Source organism: Homarus americanus, unplaced genomic scaffold (genome assembly GCF_018991925.1).
Source record: "Homarus americanus isolate GMGI-L3 unplaced genomic scaffold, GMGI_Hamer_2.0 scaffold24277, whole genome shotgun sequence".
NCBI lineage: Eukaryota > Metazoa > Arthropoda > Malacostraca > Decapoda > Nephropidae > Homarus > Homarus americanus.
The window spans coordinates 523,145-549,377 of NW_024750697.1; the positions used below are offsets into that span (position 1 = coordinate 523,145).

General features: G+C 39.4%; 1 protein-coding gene across 14 annotated transcripts in view; it reads right to left on the bottom strand.

Moving 5' to 3' along the window:
* The window catches only part of LOC121854140 (sodium channel protein para-like), a 168,912-nt gene that overhangs the window by 36,313 nt on the left and 106,366 nt on the right, over positions 1–26,233 (bottom strand). For 6 of the 14 annotated variants that reach the window (XM_042348544.1, XM_042348543.1, XM_042348540.1 and 3 more), the window contains 9 exons: positions 20,787–20,892; positions 17,796–17,873; positions 11,403–11,683; positions 8,703–8,876; positions 7,895–8,057; positions 5,572–5,768; positions 4,850–5,054; positions 2,697–2,831; positions 2,027–2,305 (listed from right to left, as the gene is read on the bottom strand). In XM_042348544.1, the coding sequence (XP_042204478.1) occupies positions 2,027–2,305; positions 2,697–2,831; positions 4,850–5,054; positions 5,572–5,768; positions 7,895–8,057; positions 8,703–8,876; positions 11,403–11,683; positions 17,796–17,873; positions 20,787–20,892 (1,618 nt within the window). Of the gene's footprint in view, positions 1–2,026; positions 2,306–2,696; positions 2,832–4,849; positions 5,055–5,571; positions 5,769–7,894; positions 8,058–8,702; positions 8,877–11,402; positions 11,684–16,931; positions 16,941–17,795; positions 17,874–20,786; positions 20,893–26,233 lie in introns of all 14 variants that reach the window. The other 8 variants (XM_042348533.1, XM_042348542.1, XM_042348541.1 and 5 more) reach the window with 8 other exon arrangements.

A 26,233-nucleotide genomic window follows, 5' to 3' on the forward strand; every position in this document is an offset into this window, starting at 1 on the left:
TATGAGCCACAGGGGTGGGAAGAGTCACATAACAAACCACGAGTTGAGGAAGGAGTGGGGAGCGGTATGATATATTTGAAGAAGGGGATGAAAACCAAATAGTTGAGGAGAATAACAAAATGAGTACAGAAAAGGTGAGGAAGTAGAAATAAGGTGTAGGAGAGCGTTACTAGAACCTCCAAGTCGAGAAAGTGAAAGTTAGAGCCACATGCTGAGAAAAGGTAATGGCAACACCGGTTGTGAGAGAGAGGAACTATTGCGGCAAGCTGAAAAGTGGCACAAGGATTATGAGTACTGATGATAAGAGGGGCTAGAGGGTGGCAATGAGAGTCAAGAGGGGCTGTGAGAGAGTAACTTAGCCACAGGGAGTAGGGGAATGGTAGTAACAGCCTCAAGAGTTGGGGGCTGCACTACGAGGGGAAGAATAATGAAACTAAGATGGATTTTTAGGGTGTTGGAATAACATGAGGTGGTTGTTGAATGGGAGAAGTAATAGTGAGATCCAGAAGCGGTGCTAAGATCCATGAGATTCAGAAGGATTGGTAAGGATAAGAAAATGGCATTAAGAGTCAAGAACTTGGTGAGGTTCTAAGACTAACAAATCACCAAGGACTTAGGGCGTGACGCAAAGAATTGCTAGTTTTGGGAGTAAGTGGCACTAAATGCAAACATAGATCTAAGAAGCTACAGGGAATAAAGGAGGAGCACTAGGAGCCCCAGGAGATGGAATAGTGAAACAAGAGGCTACAGGAGGTGAAAAGTGGTACAAAGAGAAACAGGGGTTGAGGAGTGCACTATAAGCTACAGGTGGTGAAATGGCTCAAAAGACAACAGGGTTTAGGAGGATGGTATTATGAGCCATAGGGGCTGAGAGGGTAATCCAGATGCAGTGGAGTGGTAGAATGACAGAATGTAGAACAACAGGTGATGGAGTGGAACTATGAGGCACAGTTTTGGAGGAATATCTCTAAGGACAATAGGAAGCGAGGAACTGGTATTGATAGCCATAGCTTGGAACTAAGACTCAGGTGTTAAGGGAATTAGTACTAATAGCTGTAGGGATTACTAGAGTGGTAAGGTCTGGGAACAGGTTAAGGAATGCTATTAACAGCCATGAAGAGTCACAGGTTAACAAGATGATAATGAAGGATACAGGAATGGTAAGGTTGGAGATGTAGCGCCAAGTACCACGGGTTGAGGAAGATTTACAACACAGGTCTTGAGAAGGAGTGGTAGTAAGATACACTGGTTGAAGAAAGATGGCACTAAGAAGAACAGAAGATGCTGACTGTGGTATCCAGAACAAAGGGATGTGGGCAATGGCACGAAGAGACACAGAATGGAGGGAATGTGATGCTAAAAACATAGGTTGAAAGGAAATTGGTCTTTGAGATGTTGTATAGAGAGTGACACCAGAAGTCACGGAGAATAGGGAAGTAGTACCAAGAGGCATAGGGGCCAAGGAACAGTGGTACTATCATCTATAGAAGAGTTGGGAAGTGGAACTAAGAGTCATAAAGAGTGGAGGATCGACACTAAGAATACAGGGGAATGGCACTAAGAGGCGTAGGGTGTGGGACAGTGGCTCTAAGAGGCACAGGGATAGAGAAAGAATGGGGGTTAAGATATATGGTTTAGGGGGACTGATAGTGAGAGCCACATAGTTATAACTTAACAAGGCCCTTGGCCACCATCGTACAAGAAACGACGGAAGAGGCATCCTGAATTGGCACACACTCGCTCACCACAAATTCATTGTGTCTGTTATGAGTCTACAGACACACTCTTTACTCGGCATATGGCAACTCCCGAAAACTATATCATATAGCAATTCATTTCATAAACGGCATTATTTAAATGTTTTTAAACTGAAATTTTTTCCACGTGATGAGAAACAGAATTACACTTGGTTATTATTTGGTAAATCAGGTTCGGGAGTGTTGTGGTGGAGAGGGCCTGGTTTCCTCTCCCGTTGCCTACAACTTAAGCCTAAGAACGAACGAGAGCAGAGTGCGAGTGAGTGTACCATCAAGTAGCATACCATCCTCCAGGTCCTCCTTACTCGCATCTTTCTTCTCCTCGCCGTCGTCGAGGGACTCCGAGGAACCCTTGTGGCTGCCGCTGTCGCTCTTCAGCTTACGGTTCTTGTGAGAGCCCAGAGAGTTGTTGCTCACGGCGTCTTCCTCCAAGCGAACCTTCTTGTTGCTGTAGTCGTTCTCGATGATCGCGTCGCGGTTGTCCTTGGTGATGGAGTTTCCGATATGTTTACTGTTGTTGATCACCGAGTTGTTTTTCATCTTGCCATCTGGGGATAAAAGATACATGTGAGGAATTTCATTGATAAAGAAATCCATAAACAGCTGGGAGGGATGTGAGTGAATACTGAAAACAAAACCGGAGAAGTACAATGAATGAATCAATGGAAAAATGAAATAGAGATGAGCAAAACATTCTAAGAGGAAAGATAATTAGAGGATTATTAGGTAAGGAAGGACTATTCTGGAATAACTAAAATGTAACAAAGCTGAAATTTGGTCACTCTAACAAGCAATCGCAATACTTAATTAATTAAAATTATCCTAAGTTTGAACATGATATTCTTGGAGTAAATTAGGTTGAAAGGATCAACTTGGTGGTGACAAACAGAGGAACACTTCACAGATGAATGGGTAATACCTGGCCCACTGGGTACTTACCTACAAGGTCGTAACCGTCCAAGGGGATGTCAACTTGTGTGTGGTCCTTGGGGAGTTTTTTGTTGCCCGTTTGGCCGTCCATCATAATATCGTCTGGCTCCACATCCCGAGGGTCTGTAAGACGCCGTGTCAACACTGGCTCACTAATCACGTTACTGTCCTGTTCTGGCCCTAACTCTACACATAACTACTCTACCACCAAGGCTCTGCACTCTACTGTTCTGGCCCTAACTCTACACATAACTACTCTACCACCAAGGCTCTGCACTCTACTATCATGCTTCAAGAGCCGTACATACTTCTTGGGTTCCAACACAACTGTGGTTCAAAGATAGAGCAGAATACACATAAGCAATTCACATCTATAGCTCCAAACACCACTACTCTACACCAGCGTTATTCCTCCTCTAGTTCTAAGGTAACTTCACTACACGTTGTATGTTATCATTCAGACTATAGATACAACAAAATGTTCTCTATACATCTATATACACTTACTCAACAACATCTCACACTATTATCATGCATTCAGTAGCCATTCCAAGTTTATTCAATCCTTACCCTTCTGATTCTACGCTAAGATCCTTTATATCATACACACACAATATTACTCTAAACACAGCCATTCTTACTCTACCATTCTCATTCAATACATAACTATACAAATCAGAATCTATATACATACATACATACATACACTCCTAATGTAAATAGAAACGGTAATATTTTTGAAGCGATGATTCAATTTGAGATATAAACATTCTTACTTTACATATAAATTACCATCGTCTACTCTAATTCTACACATGTCATTCTTAAACTACACATATTCTTTAATACTCTACACCTAACCTAACCTTTTTTTTTTAGTTTATACACAATAATTCCTACTATATATTCTACACATATTTTTATTCTTACTTTACACACCAATAATCTACCTACACACATAACCTTCTTACAATTGCTCTACACACATGATATGATTTACACACAAAATAACTCCTACTCATTATACTGTATATCAGTTTTACTCTATGAAACGATTTTAGTATTTATACAGCTAAGCTTTCTTTGTAATCATGTTTACAAAGCCTCTGTTTACTGCCAAAAAAAAAAAAAAATACCCACACATTGAACATCAGCAACTTCTATACATGAGTCAATACTTAAAAAGCCTAATCTACATTTGCATACACTGAATGTAAACCCTATTCTACACACTGAACGCAGGACAACTCTACATAAGCATTCTGTGCATAAGCCCAGCTCTACATGTAAACTATGCAGCGATAATTCCGTCTTCCACACAAATATGCCTCCAATAACATCTTCAACAGGTGTACACAATGAACACTTCTCTACATGCTTAAACACCGAACACCGAATTCCTATTTGTGTACATATTAAGAACAGCTCTCTATATTTACTTTGAACACACAGTTTAGAAAAAATAATGTACACACACATGCACGTAATTAAATTCTGCTCTGATGCACGTATATACACCAATTGTAGGCCAACCGTATACCAAAGTGTAGAGAGATTATGATTACATTTGCGTATATATATTCATGACACTATATTATAACCTAATATTGAAGATTAAATCCTAACAATTGGTGTACAGTACATTCTCAAGAAGGTTCAGCCGCTACTTATCAAAATAGTTTTCTATATGCACAATCGTTATCTGTAAAGTTTTGACAATCAATTGGTTCAGTTTGAGTGGTACGGTGTTCAGTGTTTCAGATGGTGGAGTGGGTGCTTGTTGGGGGTGATATACAGTACAGCAAGTGGGTGTACTGGGTGTGATGGGCGTAATAGGTGGTAATGTGATGGGCCTAGGAGCGATTGACGCATGAGGAGCGGGTGTGATGAATGTTGGATGTAGGAGGTGAGAGATAAAGGTGTGAAGGTCTATGAATGATGAGTCTGAATGTGACAGATGTGAATGTCATGGGATGAATGATGGGCATTTTAAGTGTAATATGGGTGGGTGTTATAAATGATAGGCGTGAGTGTGTGATAAATGTGACCAAAGTGAACTTAGGCGTATTTGATGGTATGGTGGGAGAGGGTGCAATTGGAGTGTGCATGATGGTCAGCAGTGCAATAGGAGTGGGTGTAGTGAGCGTGGATCTGAGACTAACCTGGTGTTTGGTCACTGATCTGGTTGGTGAGGTTGGCACGGACGAACTTGAGGCCGTTGAGGACACAACGCTTGACCCAAGCTTTGAAGCGACCGATACGATCAAAGGCCTCGGACAGCTTGTTAGTTTCTCCGTCGCTATGGGGAGCCGACAGGTTGGAGGCACCGAAACTGCTCAGAAGCAGAGCTAAGAACAGGTTCAGCACCTGTTAGGGGGAGTCGGGTTAAACTCTTTTGCACTTGTTCTCCTGTAAACAATCTGCTTCTGGCAGGTCTCTTTCTTGATCAACAAATCTTATGTTCTTATTCTAAAAAATATTGTGTTTTTTTGTCAGTATCATAAGAGAAAATGCTTTTGAAGTGGCACTACGGAATACATATTTGTATTACATGGCCCCGTACAGAAGCCAAAACATGACAATTTCAACGAACAGTTCTCCTTTTCTAAATGTCAACAAACTGTATCTGTGAGTGATACAACTTAGTTACTTTTATTGTCATCCTCACTTACCTGTTCTTTACATGTGACATTCATATTTTATCTAATCTTATATGATAAACTCATTTAAAACACAACTGCTATATCTATATTATCAATCAAACCAGATAAGAAAATTTCCCTGATGTTACCATTCTATTTCACATTCAGTTTTGTCGGCATTGATGAGGTGATGTGCAGCGTTAGTAAACAACACAGAGATGAAGTTTGTTAATATTACTCACCACCAGGTTACCGATGATGACAGTTGCCATGAAGAATGGGATACATGACCAGTCGCAAACCACCATGCAGTCCCACATACTCTCAATCCACTCGCCACACAATACGCGAAACACAATCATGAAGGAGTGCATAAAGTCTGTGAAGTTCCACCGAGGGAGTCTTCCATCAGGGTTCTCTGGAAACCGGCTGACGTTTTCTGAAAGTAAGAGAGAATTAGTGACCACTCCATCTGCTGCATAATATAACATGGGACCAAAGCCTTAAAAACATTAATGATGGTTTATTATCATCACTACATAGAAATAAATGGAAGATGCTTACACCTCATAAACTGAGCCCAATACACCTATTGAACTAATAGTTGAATTGCTAAAATAATCTTCAATGACATGAACTACAGTAGAACTAAGTTAACATAAAGCCAGTTCACAGCCCGACTAATGGTTGATGAACACACGCGGGCACCAAGAGTTAATTTACAGTTGGGAGAGTGATGGCAGCCGAGTGTCATGTCTACTTGTGTACTGAGAATAGGTTTTATCTACAGTATGCTGTTTTCGAACTGCTCCTTATTGGTTGACGGACCTGCGGGACCTATTTTCATCAATCAAGGTGTTGTTGACCAGATCTTACCACTCCATAGAGTTTGGTCTTCCTTTATCAACGCTCCCAGATTTTGTATATCTTCAGAGAACCCAACAATCAATTTCATTTACCCATCCCCTGGCCCTCTTGCCTCCAATTTTATCCATAATATCTACCATTATTCCCTCAACTCCAATTAAATGGTCAAACCAAACTCATATTTCTATCAATTTATAATTATTTCATGGGTCTAGAATATCTGAGAACTTTGTTTTTCTATCAGCATAATTAAGTTTTGAAATTCTATGTACACACTGCCCGTCACTACTACCTGCTGAGTTAGTGAACCTTCGGGCGAGCGCTCCTTATGTTTGGCTCCTTACTGAGGGTATTCTGAGGTCATTGCTTCGTGCTCACGGAAAGGAGTGTGACAGCCGAGCGGATACTGCAGACGCCCCCTGGCCAATGGTACCATCACGGGCCACTACCAGTCCACTAAGCTAACTTTAATATGTTGGACAAGTAAAGGCAGTGCCGTCTACGCTGTCTCCAGGAATACAAATTTTGTTTCGATTTTGTTCTTATCTACCACACAACCTATATTATTTCCCAGATAAACAGTACTTTTATAAATTACAAATCTCTTTTACCAACACTGCTTTTTATTGCACAATTTACTTGTGATTTAAAATCAGTTATCATTTTTGTCTTAACAGAATCACCATTAATTAAGCCTATAATTTCACTAATCTCTTCACCATTCGTTAAACATCTCTCGTAATGTACACGTCTGTGGCGTTAATTTGCCCTTTATTCCCTCAATGCTCCCCACACATTCTCAAAATAAAAATTCTGAATATATAATAGATAACGCTGGAGATAGAACACAGTCTTGCTCAACCCTAATGCAACCTTTAAATTCATTTCTTAATTAATTATTTATTCTAATTTCTGTTATACTAAATTTTTTATATAATAACGATTGTACATATGGCTCGCTACCCTGAAAGTGGGGCCCTCGATAAACTAAGGCTTTCGTACACAAGGAGGCAGCATGGCCAGTACAGCACTCAACCGCCTTCACTTCCCCAACATGTAAACTTAGGTGCCCATTTACAGCTGGGTGAACTGGGAGTGCCCGGGAATCGAACCGTTGACCCCTGGAACAGGAGGTGAGCTCTAAATCTACTCGACCATAATCGTCCTAAATTGGCTGCACCATAAATCTCCTGTTATTCAAACAATCCAATATCTGTCCATTTGTTTTAGTCTTGCTGCTGGAGGCTGATCAACTCCGCACGGTGTGTCCTTTGTACGTAGTTTGTTTACAGCCGTCTCCTCCACTTCTTGCCTCTATCCTGCCAGTCTCGGCTCATCAACACACTCTGTCACCTTTATTTTACTTCTTCAACCTCTAATAAACTCTTATTAACTTTATCACATGACTTACTTCCCTTTCTTCATTTACTCCTTTACTCCTCTATCAAAAAACAACAATAATATATCAGTTAATTTTTACAGCAATATATGTTCAGAACCTTATTACACGAAAAACCTCTCGTCTACGAAGAGACCCACAAACTTGTCGTATCCAGTACACTCACCAAGCTTTGGTTGTTAGGGATGAAAACAAAATATTAATCACATGAGAAAACCCCCGAACAGTTATGAGCAGCAACAGGTAAGATATGGGTGACATGTAATATTAGAGTCAAGCTGGTGGTCCACACTCCCTACCTGTGTAGTTCTTGCCGAAGAGTTGCATGCCCATAACGGCGAAGATGAAGATGATGATACATAAGACGAAGGTCAGGTTACCCAGGGCGCCCACCGTCTTACCCATGATGGAGATCAGCAGGTTAAGGGTCGGCCACGACTTGGCTAGCTTGAACACTCGCAACTGTGGGCATCATAATTGCCTTAAAAAAATAAGTTTCCCCTTCAAAACGGTGACTGATCTCTGGAGGGATTCCAATCTTTCATTTACAGTAATTACCTAACACAGCAATAATTTATCCCGAAAACTACCAACCATTTGGTGATGTTACCTTATGAAAGATAGTGTTCCAAAAACTGTGCAAGATTTTCATCTACTAAACAGCAACTGTGAATTATTTTCCAAATGAAATTGGTGTTTCACAGTGAGTACAGTACAGTAGGCCGTACCTGCTGTTTTATGGAAATGCCTATAACAATGAAAAACTTCTATGGCTACTTTGTAATTTGATAAAATTTTAGAATAAGAACATTCATCCTAAGTTTGAAATAATAAGAGCATATAATGCCAATACGACCACTCATGTTGATACTGTTTACAGAACCAGGAGTAATAAAACATGTAGTCGTGATATACTAATATAACGCATACTGTACTTGGAATGTATTCCTGCACAGTCTAGGCAACCTGAAATAATTTAATGACCTAAAACACTCATATACGGAAACCACTTCCATGTTACCTTACACAAAACAGTATTTATACTTAAAACATAAAGATCCGAAGTGAAAGCTAGGAGAGGAGGGGGCGGGATAAGTAGGCACTGACCAGTCGGAAGGACCTCAGGACGGAGAGACCAGAGACGTTGGCGAGGCCCAGCTCTAGCAGAGACAGGAACACGATGATGAAGTCAAAAATGTTCCACCCTTCTTGTAGGTAGTACTTGGGGTTCATTGCGATGATTTTGAGGAAGCACTCGATGCTGAAAGTGGCCGTGAAGAACTGTAGGGAGGATCACCAGGAACAAGAGGTCAGTATCAAGCCGCACTGTGGCCCCCATAGGGTATCGAGAACGTAGGTCAGAGCTGAAGGAATGAAGATTATAAATACTTATGGAAATTAAATATCAACACGTGGAGAACAGAACTTACGGCGAGGAGGTCAGCAATGAAAGAGAGAGAGATAGAGCGGTATAGAGGGAAGAAAAAGAGAGAAAATTTTAATAGTTTAGAGTGAGCGAGAAGGTTTAATGAATGATAGACATACCTGGCATCCAGCTAATTACACCCATATCGATCCTCTAAAGCTGATTATAACTGATGCTCTATAAACATGCATAACACATCACTACCCCTTCCCCCACACGAGCTATGGGTCATGAAAGAGTGACTTAATAGTGAATACAAGACACTTAAGACAAGCTGACAGGGAATTGAAGAGGTGATGTACAATGCAAGAAAAAAAAATCCAAGGGGCTTTGGGATGATATTATAGCGAAAACAGGAGAATCCAGTGGACTTGTAGAGACGCAATAAAGAATATAATCCTCTGATATTGGACACAAAGATGCAAAGCAGGAAAATTATATCACAGTCGTTCATGACGCGACGGAGGAGAGAGAAATTCGCAACTGGGAACCGGAAACTTAATGAAGGAAAGATTACAATTAATAATGATATCGGGTATTTGGAAGAATGAAGACATATTGAGTAATGATATCGGCATAAGTAACACAGCAAAAGAGGCAGTAATAAAAACAACACCAATTTAATAGACAGCTGGAAGGTAAAGGCCAAAGATATGTTCAACATTTCACAATTCATATTATTGAGGTTTTTCACGTGTAGTACAATGGTTAATAATAATAATGACATAATTCAAGTTATGAATATTGAGGTGACTAAATAAAAATAATAATAATAATAATAATAATAAAAAATAAATAATAATAATAATAATAATAATAATAATAATAATAATAATAATAATAATAATAATAATAATAATAATAATAATAATAATAATAATAATAATAATAATAATAATAATAATAATAATAATAATAATAATAATGATAATAATAATAATAAAAAAAAAATAATAATAACAATTTGATTCATAATTCAGAAAACCTCAAAACAGTGGAACATTTGTACACATTATTTTAGCGAGACTGTGTAAATATATATATATATATATATATATATATATATATATATATATATATATATATATATATATATATATATATATATATATATATATATATATTATCTAGAAACATTTTATCACCTGTTTATCCTCTGGTTATAGCTGTAAGGTCAAAGCTATACTGATGTGCATTACATAAGTGAAGGAGTATTGTAAGCCAGGTTAGACAAGACTCACACTATCCCAGATTGAACTACAGGTACATACCCAAATTACATCACAGCTGTCCTGTTATACCAGACATGTACACAGGGAGTGATAAGGTGAGTTTACAGCAATATGAAGTATGCTTATGGTAAATCCGGTGTATTAAAGCTAATAAAATCATGTGATCAGGCTGTCTTATTGTACCATGCTGAAGGACTGTTGATTATAATCTCTATAGTGTAGAGTTATTGTGATCGAAAGGTACTGAAGTAACTTGTGGGAAAAACAGTGAAAAAGTCGTGCATTGAAATGAGGTAGAGTCATTCTCATGGTATTACTGAGTTCATGTATAACGCAAAATGAAGAGGCAGCAACAGATGATTCTACCTGTAAGGGTCTAAAGCATTACACTTACAGTTTGAACATAAACCTTCACGTTAATCTTTTAATGTGGATTAAAAAATGTGTACAATATTAAGAATTAATAACATCGAGCTTGTTTAAAATTGAAAACAAAACAATGACGATACAGTGATCTTTATTAAACAGTATTGAAGGATGAACTATGGAAAAGGCCTGATTTTGTTTGGTACGAAATTGAAAATGAGAACTGTCTACTGTATGTAAGGAAAGAAATTGAAAAAAAAAAGTAATCTACGTCCAGTACAGTATATTTCGTACGAGTTTGAGAATGAGAACAGTCTATGTAAAGTAAAAAAATTGAGAATAATTTAGTAGCAAGTCTAGTAAGAGATGAGGATGCATATTAGAAATACAACAGTCTATACAAATGATGTGTAAGTCATTTCACACATCTCATGTTGCTAGTTCAATACAGTAGTCAATAATATAAATAAAATTATGTACACGATAGAATTTCGATTCAGATAGGGGCAACTCCTAGAATCTAGATGGAGAATGTCTGCTGTATTATGTAATGGTTAAAAATCACAAATTATGCATATTATATAACTGGGTAATATATATCTGAAATTAAGCGAAAAGCATTTAGTAAAGAATTTTGTAACTGAAAGTGACTGAAAGACTTGTGCTGTTGATCTTCAGGCCTGCTGGTGCCATCCATGAGAGGAAGAGGTGGAGATGGGAAGATGGAGAGCAGCGCAGCAGTGTGGATGGCGAGCTACAGAAATGCTAGCAGGGGATACTCACATAATTTCCCATTTGCAGGAAGTTGGCGAAGCCGTCCTTCATGCCGTAGTGATCCAAGGCCATGAAGAGCGTATTGATGACGATACACAGAGTGATGAACAGCTCCATAAAAGGATCGAATACTATTAACTCAACAAACTTTGCAAACTTGATCCACGCCCAGCAACAGTCCCAAACACAGAAGATGTCGATGCATTTCAGCAAATACTTTATTAGTTTTTTCTTCACTCTTTCCTTAAAGGATTCTTCCTCCTCTTCTGCGGAGAAATAATAGATGGAAACTATAAAATGAGTTAGTAATGGCTCTCAAACCCAGGGAGGAGGGACGGCACAGATGCTAACTACAAGATGTGGATGGAGCGCGTGACCCTCCTTTAATTAAGTCATACTAGCAAAATTTAACCATCCATGGTAACTCAGGTTTCAACAATAGAATTGGGATGTAAAATTGATACAAGCTTTGAACACGTGAGCTTTAGATTTAATAAGTTGATAAGCTACCATATAACATTACTCAGCTAATATGGGTGACGGGCTCCGTTTTCCACAGACACAGACAAGCTACGAGAGGGGGATCCGGAGAGGACGAGAGAGAAAAAAGAAAAGTTAGTAAATATTAGACGTGGAGAGAAGAAAAAGTCTGTGCCCCCATCCTCATGACGGGCTGTTGGGAGGAAGCCACAACTACTGGGTAATGGTTGTTAATCCTATCCTCATCCTTATAATATACTGCTTCTCCATCCTGACTTATTAATTATCCCAAGCTGTTGCCTATCTCGTTTTCTCTGCTGTCTACTGAAAATCCTTACTTGTTCTATGTTTCTCTGCTCTTTACTCTAACATACTACTATTTTTGTCTTCCTTTAAAAGTAATAAAAATAACTGTCTGATTTATTTATCCAAATTTGCTTCCTATTCCACTACTGCTTTAAGTTTATTATATTTATTTATTATGTTCTATCTCTCTCTTACACAACAAGTTGATTGTGTCCTAGAGGCATGACTGCCCACTGTATACTTAGCCTTCGGTACACAAGGAGGCAGCATGGCCGGTACTGCACTCGACCGCCTTCACTTCTCTAACTAATAAAGTTATATAATCTATTTACAGATGGGTGGACTAGGAGTGCCCCAGGATCCAATTAGCGATCCTTATGCCAGGAGAGAGCTTTCTATCCAGTCGACTGCCACATCTCGGAACACAGTTTGATAATTACATACACACTATCATATAAAACTCAGCATGCTAATTCGAGTTTTTTGTTAACACTAAGTAATATTTTTCATAGCATGTTGAACGACTCTAAATCTTGTTTATCTCTATTCTGTGTCAGCATCGCGTCTTTCTGTTGCAGATTTGGTTACTGACTGACTCTTGAATTTATTCTCCCGGTTAGGGACTAAATTGCTTAAGATTAGATGGAGACAATAGTTATCACACGAGGTCAAGACATATTTTACACAAATAAATATTACATATTTTTTGGAGAGAAGTATATTGGTTTATGATTTCGGGTTTTACTTGCTACCGAGTTATTACATTGTGTTCTGCAATCATGTTATGAAGAAGAATATTGGAACCAAACATAAATGGATCACAATAGAGTGACAGGTAATGTGTGACTACGAACAATTTATTTCTTTCAACTGAGGAGATAAAGAAGGTACGGTTGTATATATGAGGTATCAACGAAGACCTTATTCCATTAACATAAAACAAAACGCATGATCTATGTTCCTTCGCTGCTCACCTGACAATAAGAAACACGCTAAGTAGATCGATGATACTGCTTTGGTTTTACGGGTTAGCTAATATAATTCATTTCCGGGCGTATTGGCATCCCCGTTGGGAAAAGGACAGCTTTCAACCAAAGGAAGAGTTTAACTAAATACGGAAATGATATATTCCAAGGTAGAGGGACAGATGTGTCTCAGGAAAGATATCACGGACCTATTATAAGAGAACGCTCAAGGTCCAGGATACGTTTATAAAGAGTAAGTGAAGGGATGGGCCTTAATCTTAATAAAGTGGAATTTCATGTCAGTTAGGCAGGGGAGTGAGGTGAGCTTTACAATAATAAGGAATGAATTTAATGTTAATACGTCAACAGGATGAGACCATATAATTAGGTGGGGCTTCATGTGAGATGGACAGGACTTTAAGACAATGGGGAATATTTCGTGGGAACTGGGAGAATGGTGTGGCACTTCACGTGGCTTATGAGAATTGGAAACTTAATGACAATACATTGGTACTTTACGTCGGCTGGGGGGATTTGACACTTCATATAAGTTGGTGGGGGAACTTTGCGTCAATAGGGACAAAAAGTAGGGAATCCTTTACGACAGTGGGAGTAAATCACCTGAGTTGAAGGGTTGACTTTACGCTTATGGGGAAATTTCAAGTCAATTCATATGAACTTAACAACAATGGGAAGGAACCTCATGTCGTTGAAGATGGGAACGGGAGGACTTTGTTGTTATGGGTTGGGATTTTACATCAGCTAAGTTGGGTTTTAAAACAAAGGAGGGAGGACAGTTTCATAACATAGGACGGATGAAGAGTAAAACGTCCTTGATACCATAGGAAAGCTCATAATCCTGTAGGTTGTGTGGTAAGTGCCACATACTATTTAGATACATTTTACTGAATTTCTTGAAAGTTTACAGACTGTACATTCAGTTAGAGTTAAAGGTAGGCATTATTTGAACATGTGCAAATGTTTATAAATATTTCAAGGTGACCACCATTTGCCCGTATACAAAAAGAAAACAATTTATTCCTTTGTGTCTTCACTGTACGGAAGCCACAAGACCTTGCTAGCTTCTCACTGCCGGAAGAAGCTGATCTATTTTTTTTCGTTTTGAAACCTTGGCGATATTGAAGTTACTCAGAACAAAAAAAAGTAAACTATTATTGAAATCGTCACTGCACATGTACTGTTGTGATCTAGTGCACCTCACTGCACAATGAATAAGATAATCTTGCGCATACCATTGTTTATGTTATAATCTTAGACTTTGACTCACACAAATAGTAGTGAACTTGTACACGCCTCCACCTACGCCGCCGTACATCATGAGTATATGCTGACACTGATTCGCATGTATTGACATAAACGTATGTGAGTATATACCAGTGTAGGTGGTATTGTAATTATATATGCAGTACAGCATATTGGGGCAGTGGTCCAACACTGTGGGACAGGTCCTCTATTTTAGGCCCATGTGTACCACTGACGCTGCCGCGTGTCTCGTGTCCGAGAATTATGGCATTTTGCAGAAGGTATGGTAAGATGAAAATATATAATGCAAAAGTGCAGCCTGTAGGTGATGTGGTAAGTCTGCAAGGCGGACAAGGGTGAGGCTGGCCGCTGTGAAATTCGTCCTTGGTGCCTGTTACAGATCCCCCTCCAATACAAGATTCCCAGCCTCTTCCTCAGCACATATGGGAAGGCATGCCCAAACACCTTTCTCTTCAACCTTTATTGTGAATATTAAAGCAAGTGAAAATAACTGCTGCTATTCGCGAACAGCATGACATTATAACAGATACAAATCAACATGACTCATTTCTTGAAGTTGGAGGTGTGTGCTGAGGGGAGGATGAGACTGCAAGTTAGACAATGTTACCTTCTCGGCTGGCAGGGAGGTAACATGAAGTAGGTGCGTCTTTCACCACCTCCACACACTCTCACGGTTCCTGCCTTACGCTCTCGCTACTCCCACTTATATAAACTAAAAAATTTTGATACTGATATTGATATTGAAATTGTTCATTAAACCAGAAAATACAGAAACAGAGTTAACATTAATAACAATATTGACATGACTGAGCCAATTAAGAGCCTGAGTATATTATGGCGTAAATATATATAGCTAATTAAATGGAATGGAATGTTATCACTTTGCTATAAACAAATCAATACAAAGTGACAGAAGTATATTGTTAAGAAAGATATTGAATGAATCATGAAAATTCCAAAATAATTTATTTCATTCACGCACTACTTCAAGCTGTACTTCATACGATGCCATAAAAGAAAAATAGGGCTCTTCCAATAATTAGCATACCCATAATTTCTTTCAATGGTTGGAAGTGATAACATGATATTCATATGTGCAATTATTTCTTGTAGCAATGGAGGCCATAGAAATAAAACCAGATATGTTTTAACTATGAGAAGTGGGAGAGCGAGTGTTGGGAGAGGCGAGGCAGTAGGTGAACCGGTCGAGTGTCTTCAAGAGGCGCCAAAAGTCTTGCAAGGGTTCGATTGGCAAACACATCCTAATTTCACATCCGTGCATTTCAGGCTCACCCAGGCTGCAGGCTTATTAAGGCTACAGGCTTATCTGGACTACAATCTAAGTTACTGGCAAGGAGGCGGAATGATAACAAACACATAGAGTGAAACAGTCCAACTGCCTATGGTTTGACACAAGGCAACAGGTTTTATCGATACAACTACTGTATTTTACAAGACGCACATACCAAGCAAAATATTTCAAAACTACAACAGATACAAGCTATAAATTCATTCAATATAGACAACAGAAGGATGAAGCAGAAGCTGAAGTTTCAAGAATACGTAAAGTACAGTACAGTACAGTACAGTACAGTACAGTACAGTACAGGGAAGAGCAGTATTGGTGTTGGAAATCATGGTAGTAGAGTTATTGGAAATGAAATGTTGTAATAGATTTGAGGAAAAAACGAAGAAAACGTGGTGACATTATTTGCCGTAATGGCATCAGAGGAAGAAATACGCATTTTTGTAAGTGATAGAATTAGCAAAGTGACAGTAGTAGTAGTAGTAGTAGTAGTAGTAGTAGGAGTAGTAGTAGTAGTAGTAGGAGTAGTAGTAGTAGTAGTAGTAGCGGTAGTAGTAGTATTAATGTTATCATTAGTTGTAGTGGAGTGTGTTTTTTTAAAGGTTGTGACTTTAGTAGCGAGAAACAGTCGCATCTTATCAACATTGACGTAAAATATACACCTTTGCAAGTATCCCTCATTATCTCAAATGAATCTCTCTACCTGTACTTATAGCCCATAGTTTGGACAAAACTATAAATCACTTACAAAGTTTTAAATTGTGATTCAAGTCATGTTTAGTGCTTCTAATAAAAGGTTTAAGAGAACTAGAATATCTATGGGACCGTAACCTATTCAACCTCTCATCTGACGTCATTTTAAGAAGAAAAAAATTTCTTTGTCAAAATGACTTAATTTGATATTATCAGATCTTGTTTGTTGTTGCCAATTAGCACAAATATTTATGCAACACACACACACACACACACACACACACACACACACACACACGTCGTTACAGAAAAGCTATCACAAAGTCATGGTTTGGTATATATAATAGAGTCAAGAGATAAAGTACGACTGTCAAGACAAGGTGACTATGATGTTAGGCGACTGACACAAGAGAAGTGAGTGAGGCGGCTAGGCTAGTGAGCCAGAGTAGAAAGTGAAGAGTAATACGATAACGGAAATAATAATAATAAAGAAGAAGTACGCACCCTCGTCATCTACCAAATGTTGAAGTGTAGGTGGACAGGATGAGGCCACAATTAAAAACAACAACTGGGTTACCAGACGTTAATAACATTGGGTTACTTGACAATGCAGATATTTGAGTACTGCTGGAGTATAAACCTTACCCCGTCGCTACTCTTACTTTACCTTACATATAAACCATACTTTTTAACAATACTAAATGGGTGTGTGTGAGCATCATACTACCAGCAGTTCTCATATCATTAAAAGAACAATTATACATCATACTTAAAAATTATCAATAAAGCACAAATGTTTAAGATATACAGTATGCTAAAACATTAAATCAAATCAAGCCACCGTTATAACCATTAGAATATAAAGTAACCTCAGTTAACGAGGACGTCCATGCAAGATCACCAATTGAGGGCAAGATAATGCTACTCTATACAGAGAAATATGGTGACTTCAGGTCTAATCTTTCTGGTAACAGGATCGGTTGCGTTATTGTTTGGGAAGCATTCTTTCAAGTACTACATCCTCAGGTATCACCATCATATTATATACATTCTCTTAACCTGTAGCCATCACGTTCTTGATTGTTACTTTAACGCAGACTCTAGAGGATGAAGATATTGCAACAACGCCCCCAGCAATGCTCCTCAGAAAGGTCCCAGTGGAACCACACTTGACATGCCTACTGTACGTCTAACATCACTTGAATAAAACGATTACTGTTAAATTTAAACAATAACTCTGGAAATGAACTGCAATGCACTAGCTACAGCCTGGGAACAAGAAAATCAAATATTATACATCTGACGAGCTACACACGAGCTAGCTTGCTGATATAAGCGAGCAAACGTGAAAGTAGAAGAAGTACTTACCACCATGGTCACTGGCTCGGCTCTGTCTACCCGCGTGTGCTGCTGCTTGCTCGATGATGTCATTTAGCACCATCACATCTGTCGGAGCACATTTATAAGAAATTGTACCAATATTACACTTTAGGAAATTGCCTAAGAAATCATATGCACAGGGTATGTATATTAAAATGTGGGTAATCATTGCCACTGTAGGATACGGCCAATTAAAACTCTTTTGGGCGGCGAGAAAGAGCAAAGAAAAAATAAGATTCAACATAAAGTTTCTTCCATACAAAGTCACTTACATATTATCATGGCATATTTTTTTTATATATATAGGAACACGTGCAGCACAATGTTATATCCTGTTCTCCATAACTCCAGAACAAGTAGCAGATCTACGGAACAACCAAAACAAGTAACAAACTGACTGAAAATGTTCTGCTGAAAAACCCACGAGTCAAAACAGTCAGTCGGGATACAACAGCTACAGCACCCACTAGCACGGACCTCACTACTAGGAGCACTGCTAAGAGCTACAACAACCACTAGCACAGACCTCACTACTAGGAGCACCGCTAAGAGCTACAACAACCACTAGCACGGACCTCATTACTAGGAGCACCGCTAAGAGCTACAACAACCACTAGCACGGACCTCACTACTAGGAGCACCGCTAAGAGCTACAACAACCACTAGCACAGACCTCACTACTAGGGGCACTGCTAAGAGCTACAACAACCACTAGCACGGACCTCACTACTTGGGGCACCACTAATCACTAACTGGAGGATCACCAACAAGGGCACCACTAGCACTAATAGCAAGCGTATCTCCAGTAAGGGAACCACTAAAAACACCACCACTAGAACTAATAACAGGGACTCCACTAGCAGGGAAACCACTAACACGGGCACCACTAGCACTAATAGCACGGGCACTACCAGAAAGAGTACCACTAACAAGGGCACCACTAACAAGGGCACCACTAACACGGGCACCACTAACAAGGGCACCACTAACAAGGGCACCACTAACAAGGGCACCACTAACAAGGGCACCCACTCAACAAGGGCACCACTACCGCGCACCACTACAAGGGCACCACTCAACAAGGGCACCACTCAACACGGGCACCACTAATAAGGGCAATTTACCAATGATGCGGGCACCACTATCAAGGGCACCACTAACACGTGGGCACCACTAACAAGGGCAATCACTAACAAGGGCACCACTAACAAGGGCACCACTAGAATGGGCACCACTAACAAGGGCACCACTAACACGGGCACCACTAACACGGGTACCACTAACAAGGGCACCACTAACAGGGGCACCACTAGAATGGGCACCAATAACACGGGCATGACTACACCAGCACCGACAACAGTAGTTTCACTAGCTACAACACCAGCAACTGTGGTATCACTAGCTGCGACACCAGCAGGAATATAACTAACTGCAGCAGGAACAGAAGGGATATCTTTTTATGCAGCAATGATATTCCTTATTGCAGCACTTGTAGCACGGGTAGTACAACTGCAGCATCTACAGCAGATGCATTATGGAAAGCAACTCCAGAGCTAAGAGTACCACTGCCACCAACACCAGCAGGAGGGGTACCACTACCACCAACACCAGCAGGAAGAATACCACTACCACCAACACCAGCAGGAGGGGTACCACTACCACCAACACCAGCAGGAAGAATACCACTACCACCAACACCAGCAGGAAGAATACCACTACCACCAACACCAGCAGGAAGAATACCACTACCACCAACAACACTCAGCAGGAGGGGTACCACTAACACACCAACACCAGCAGGAGGGCACCACTACCACCAACACCAGCAGGAGGGGTACCATCGACACCAACACCAGCAGGGGGGGTACCACTACCACCAACACCAGCAGGAAGAATACCACTACCAATTTCAACACCAGCAGGAAGAATACCACTACCACCAACACCAGCAGGAGGGGGTACCACTACCAATCAACACCAGCAGGAAAGAATACCACTACCACCAACACCAGCAGAAGAATACCACTACCACCAACACCTGAAGCAGGAGGGGCATCACTGCCACCAACACCAGCAGGAAGAATACCACTACCACCAACACCAGCAGGAGGGGTACCACTACCACCAACACCAGCAGGAGGGGTACCACTACCAACAGCTAGTTGTAACACTTGTAGCAGAGGTATGCCTAGTTGCACTACTAGAAGCAAGAGTTTCACAAGTTGCTAAACTAATGACAGGAATATCATAAAACTGTCCCATTAGCAACAAGGATAGCACTAGTGACAGCATCAATAGCAGGGGTATTAGTTGAAAAATAGCAGCATGGGCATTACTAGCTGTAGCATCATTATCATCATCAGTAGATATATCACCATGGGTATCACAAACTGGATCCTCTGTGGTAGGGCTATCACTAGTTGCAATGGCAGGTATATCACTAGCTGCAACACTAAGAGCTGGTATATCACTAGCTGCAACACTAAGAGCTGGTATATCACTAGCTGCAACACTAAGAGCTGGTATATCGCTAGCTGCAACACTAAGAGCTGGTATATCACTAGCTGCAACACTAAGAGCTGGTATATCACTAGCTGCAACACTAAGAGCTGGTATATCACTAGCTGCAACACTAAGAGCTGGTATATCACTAGCTGCAACACTAAGAGCTGGTATATCGCTAGCTGCAACACTAAGAGCTGGTATATCACCAGCTGCAACACTAAGAGCTGGTATATCACTAGCTGCAACACTAAGAGCTGGTATATCACTAGCTGCAACACTAAGAGCTGGTATATCACTAGCTGCAACACTAAGAGCTGGTATATCACCACCAACATGATCACCACTAACTGTAGCACCACCAACATGATCACCACTAACTGTAGCACCACTAACATGATCACCACTAACTGTAGCACCACCAACATGATCACCACTAACTGTAGCACCATCACCATAGGCAGGAAGAACACTTACCTCTCATGTCAACGACGGTGTGCGTCTGGATAGGGTCGATGAAGGGGTTAGAATCTTGGTTCTTGTGCTTGAGCGCCAACACCTCATCCGGATCCATTGACGAGTCCTGTAAGGCCATTGAGTCAGTCCACTTAGAAATTCAACCACAACAGATTAGGTCATTAGGTATTTAAGTCTAGGATGTCTCTCGTCAGGGTTTTATAATCTTATGATACATACCATTGAATTGGCGCATGATGCAGCATTTTCATTAATCAAATTTTACTGACATACAAGTCAGTGAAGTCAAACCGTAACTACGAAGTTCTTAAATTCTTTGAGGTTAATCAATTCTAAAATTAATGTGTGGCAAAGTTACTTAAGTTATAGTAATTTTATGAATGCATTATATCTAAGCAAAAGAGAAACGCCAAGTTACATTAATTCAGTACCCTCTGGATTACGTCTCGAGTCAAAACATACGATAGCTCAGTCTAGCATTCCTCTGAGGCACTGCACATAGGAGTACACACACAGCTGATCATCTTCCTCAGGCAGTTCTTGCACAGTACATAGTATTGTTCAGGGATATATGCATGTCAGTTTACCAATCCCGTTCCCATAGATATCCTGAAGGCTATATACTGTATATATAATAAAAGGTATTGGTCAGTGAAAGGTACATTAAGATCTACGGTAAAACCTTCAGATAATCTTAGGGTTGTGCAGATTATTATTTTTCTTTTTAAGAAGGCGACATTCAAATGCCTTCCTGCAGTGTTGGCGAAGACCTAATATCAACATTAGATTATCTAAAGCTGAAAACATATTGAAAAGACTAATTTGGCTGTATATCATAACTACAAATTTGGGAAGCATTTTTCTGACATTAGATCCTGATTGTATGGAAAATATTGTTTTCCTACTTTCGCCGACTTCTGCCTTGGCATTTTGGATACATGCGTTGATCACAGTCTTTACTACATGGACAACGGGCAAATTCTTCAAATAGAACTTAGACTAAACTGGGAACCTGATGACTGCGGAGTTCCGCTTGGATGTAGAGATTCTTCATTTAGTTAAATCTATCTATGTTATTATTTCATTATTTCTTAGCATCTGAGTACTACTCTTTTCTGATACCTGGCAACATGTCTCGTGGTAAGAGCAGTAGGGTGGACAACAAAGTGTTGGCGTGTCACACACACACACACAGAAAAGTGAAGAAATTGCCATAAAAATTCATCAAGTCCCCAGTTACGGGTCCAGTGACATCACACAGGTGAAAAGTGCATTTTCAGACATGGGTGAACGTCAAAGTCAAACTCGTTCACACGCACTAAGCTATCATTCAAGGGTCAGGTGGAGGACGAACCACATAAACGGGAAGATGTAGTTGGTAACTTACCTGGCAGCGTCAATTATTGGATCTGTCATGGTCAAAGGAAAAATAAAACACATTCCCATTATTGACCACACAGTATAACCATGCACCAGTGGTGGACGACGCGCGCCCCGACTGAATGGATAACCTCGTACCGCACCACCGAGGAGCGTCACACACCAACACTTACATTCTTATATTCATTTATTAATGTAAAGCCGAATTATCTCCAGTCGGGAATAGTTGTAAGGTGTGGGGCACTAGCCTCAGGGAGTGAAGGGAAGGAAGAGACATCGTGGGTGCAGCAAATGGTCGGTGGTGCGGACGAGATAACTGGGGGGATCAGAGTGTAAGGTGAGGTGGCGGAGTGGCACAAGCGAGGCATCCGACACACAGTAAGCTGAGGCTCAAGGTAATGTAATGTCACTCACATCGTTAATAATCGGTCACAGTTTCAACACCAGAAGATTCATACTGCCATGTTCACTAACAGGTTGTCACTGATATATATATATATTTATCAAGTATACACTGCTGACATACTGTAGTAAACTAAAGGTCAGCATTACACGAAACTTAACTAACCTAGACATTACATACATATTGATAAATTATGACGGATATAAATCATACATAAGAATAAGTATACATAAGTATAAGTATATGGTTTCTCTTTTAACATTAAACTGTCATACTAACGTACAGCATTTTTATTGCCAAAAAGGATAACATTTTTCTTTGTATTGTGACAACTTATTATAAATTAATTCATTTATGGTAAATTTTGTTGTTTCATTTAAGACGTCATTTCTCATCATGATATAGTCACAAGTTTCGAAAAATGAGAAATACATAAATGTTATCGCTAATCAGCAATATATACAGTAGACCATCATAATAGTACCTAAGGTAATGTAACGTAACGTAATGTGCTATAGGTATAATTCGTCTATATTGTGATAAGAAGCGACGTCTTTATTGAAGTAAAAGAAGTTTCACCATAGATAAATTAATTTCTGTTAAGGTGTAGTAATGCAAAGAAAAGGTTAACCCTATTCGGCAAACACGTCAGTTTCTTTTAAAAGCTTAATCGGCGATTGTGCCTATTTAGTGTAACATATATTATGGAATGTGTACACAATGCACATCTTGTGGTACAACTGTCGGTAAGGTATTTTACTCGGCCTCATCCCGCACACCCAGAAGCTAACAAGTTAATGATTGTCAAAAGACGATAACAACGCGGGTCGTTAAGATCCACTTTGGCACTAGAGAAAGAAAATTCTCAGATGGTAATATTACTGTGAGCCTCAGCTGCCTTGTGGCGTTACTACAGTGGCGGGTGCCAGAAGAGGTGTCGCAGAATATAATGATAACAGAGGTAAGGACAAGGTTTAGTGTTGAGTTAGGAGACCATGAGGGGGGACACAAAACTCTGGGTGTAGGGTGAATTATGAGTAGCAGGCAGGTCAGTGTGCGAGAGGGGCGGAGCTGGAATGCATGCTACACGTACTAGGGGGGGGGGGGGGGGGGGGGGGGTGCAGAACACTTCAAGATTTCAAGTCACACACGCCCAGAGGAGCACACGTTGTACTGCCCATCATCATACTGAACAACACTCCCTCCACCCTCGACACCATAAACAAATACTCTATAATTAGCGTTCAATGACGGAAAGTGGTAGTAGTGGTAGTAGTGGTAGTAGTAGTAGTAGTAGTAGTAGTGTGAGTTACCTGGAAAGATAGGCAGGTACTACACCATAACTACTCCGTCTAAACATTAACTTCTGAGAGTTGGTTTTTGAGAACGAGGACTTACATGTAAAAACCAAACTCTGGGTTGTAATTATCTGAGATTAACTACCGAGCACTGATATATAACTACCGAGCACTGATATATAACTACCGAGCACTGATATATGACTATTGTGATCTTATACGTGACTACCTTACCCTAAGCTTTGAATATATGTGACTAACGAGCAATGATATATGACAAGTCGACAGTGACATGTGACTTTACAGCACTAAAAGATGACTAAGTTGTCATTACTCAATACTTTATGTGATTGTCAAGTACCGAGTTACTGTAAAAATATCCAGTAACAATTTGTGATGACGGAGCCCTAGTATATTATTAAACTATGCAGTGGATATTGGTTATAAAGAGATAAGTTGTAATTACGGGTTCAAATATTTGTAATTACGTAACAAAGAACAGTAATTACGGCACAAAGAGTTATAAATTCGAATCAAAGAGTTGTAAATATACATCAAAGAGTAGTGGTTACTGATCAAAGTTGTAAATACGGATCGAGTTGTGGTTACTGATCAAATATAAATGATTATTTGACAAAGAGTTGTGAATACATATCAAAGAATCATAATTATAAAGAAAAGTTTTATTTTCAGAACAATGAGTTGTGATTATGAGGTAATTAATTTCCTCCATAGATGACGGAGTTACGATCAAGAGAAATGACACGACAGATTATAAACGGTAGCTTAACAGTTGTGACAACGAGGCGACAATGAGGCTGTGCAAATGAATGAATGAGGAAGACAACGAAAGCACTGAGTTCTGAATATAAAACAATAATTAAGGATAGAAAAATACAGAAAGGTAAAAGGGAATAATAATTAAGTATAGAACACCAAATTGCGACTACAAAATGATCAACTGGGCCGTGTTTACTGAGCAACAAGCTATAATTACATTGGGAATGGGTTGTGATTGTAAATGAAATGGGTTGTGATTATAGAGGGAATGGGTCGTGATTATAGATGAAATGAATTGTGATTGTAGATGAAATGGGTTGCGATTATAGATGAAATGGGTTATAATTATAGATGAAATGGGTTGTGAATCTGAGTTATGATTGTAAAAGTTATTAATTGGGTGGTGGGGGGGGGGGGTGTGTGTTATGGAACATTTGGTGATCATGGAACAGTTATTTACGGAATGAGTAATGATTCAAGAGCTATGAGGCATGGTTATGGAACACTAAGTTGAAATTATTGAAGACTGATGTGTGACTACAAACCATGGCTATGAATACTAAACATTTCGTTGTAAATTGAAGTCATGAGTTGTGTTTACGATACAAGAAAGTTTGTACTTGCTTATGAAGTAATAAGGTTTGATGATGAGAAAAACAACTTGTGACGGTAAACCTTTCTAATGTGACAATGGATAAAAAAAATTGTGATTATGATACAGTGTAGAGTGATTATGTGACTACTTAACTCACATAATTTTGCTATGATTAAATAAGAATGGGTGTTGTACAGACAGCTGAGTAGTGGCCATGTATTAATGAGTTGAGACAATGAATTATGCCCATGCATTAATGAGTTGAGACAATGACTTATGCCCATGTATTAATGAGTTGAGACAATGAACAATGCCCATGTATTAATGAGTTGAGACAATGAATTATGCCCATGTATTAATGAGTTGAGACAATGAATTATGCCCATGTATTAATGAGTTGAGACAATGAATTATGCCCATGTATTAATGAGTTGAGACAATGTATTTTGTCCATGTATTAATGAGTTGAGACAATATATAATGATCATGTATTAATTAGTTGTGACTAACTTGGAATTTGCCGTGACTGTGCAGTGATAAGTTGTGATTAAGTTATAGTAAGATGTGAATCTGTGATTGTAGGGATGAGTTATAACTACAGTATGTATTAATAACAAGTAGTAATGGGTTGTGGCTATGTAGTAATAATCGTGAACTATGAGCCCAGACTATGTAGTAAAGAATGTTATAATTGTTTGTGTCTCAGTTATAGGAAGCTATGACTATGCAAAAATAAAATGTCGCTTCTGAATACTGATCAATAAACTGTTTTACAGTTCATTTGTGATGATTGTGTCATAAGTTATGTGTAAGATGTTGTGATTATGTAACGAAAAGTTTTGAATTTCGAACAATACAATTTAATAATGAAACATTGTGTTGTGATTACGGATCAACAATAAGTTATGATTATTGAGCAATGAGTTGTGATTTCCGAGCAGTGAGTTGGTATATAGACCACTTAATCAAGGCTATAACAGCTAGAGGTGCA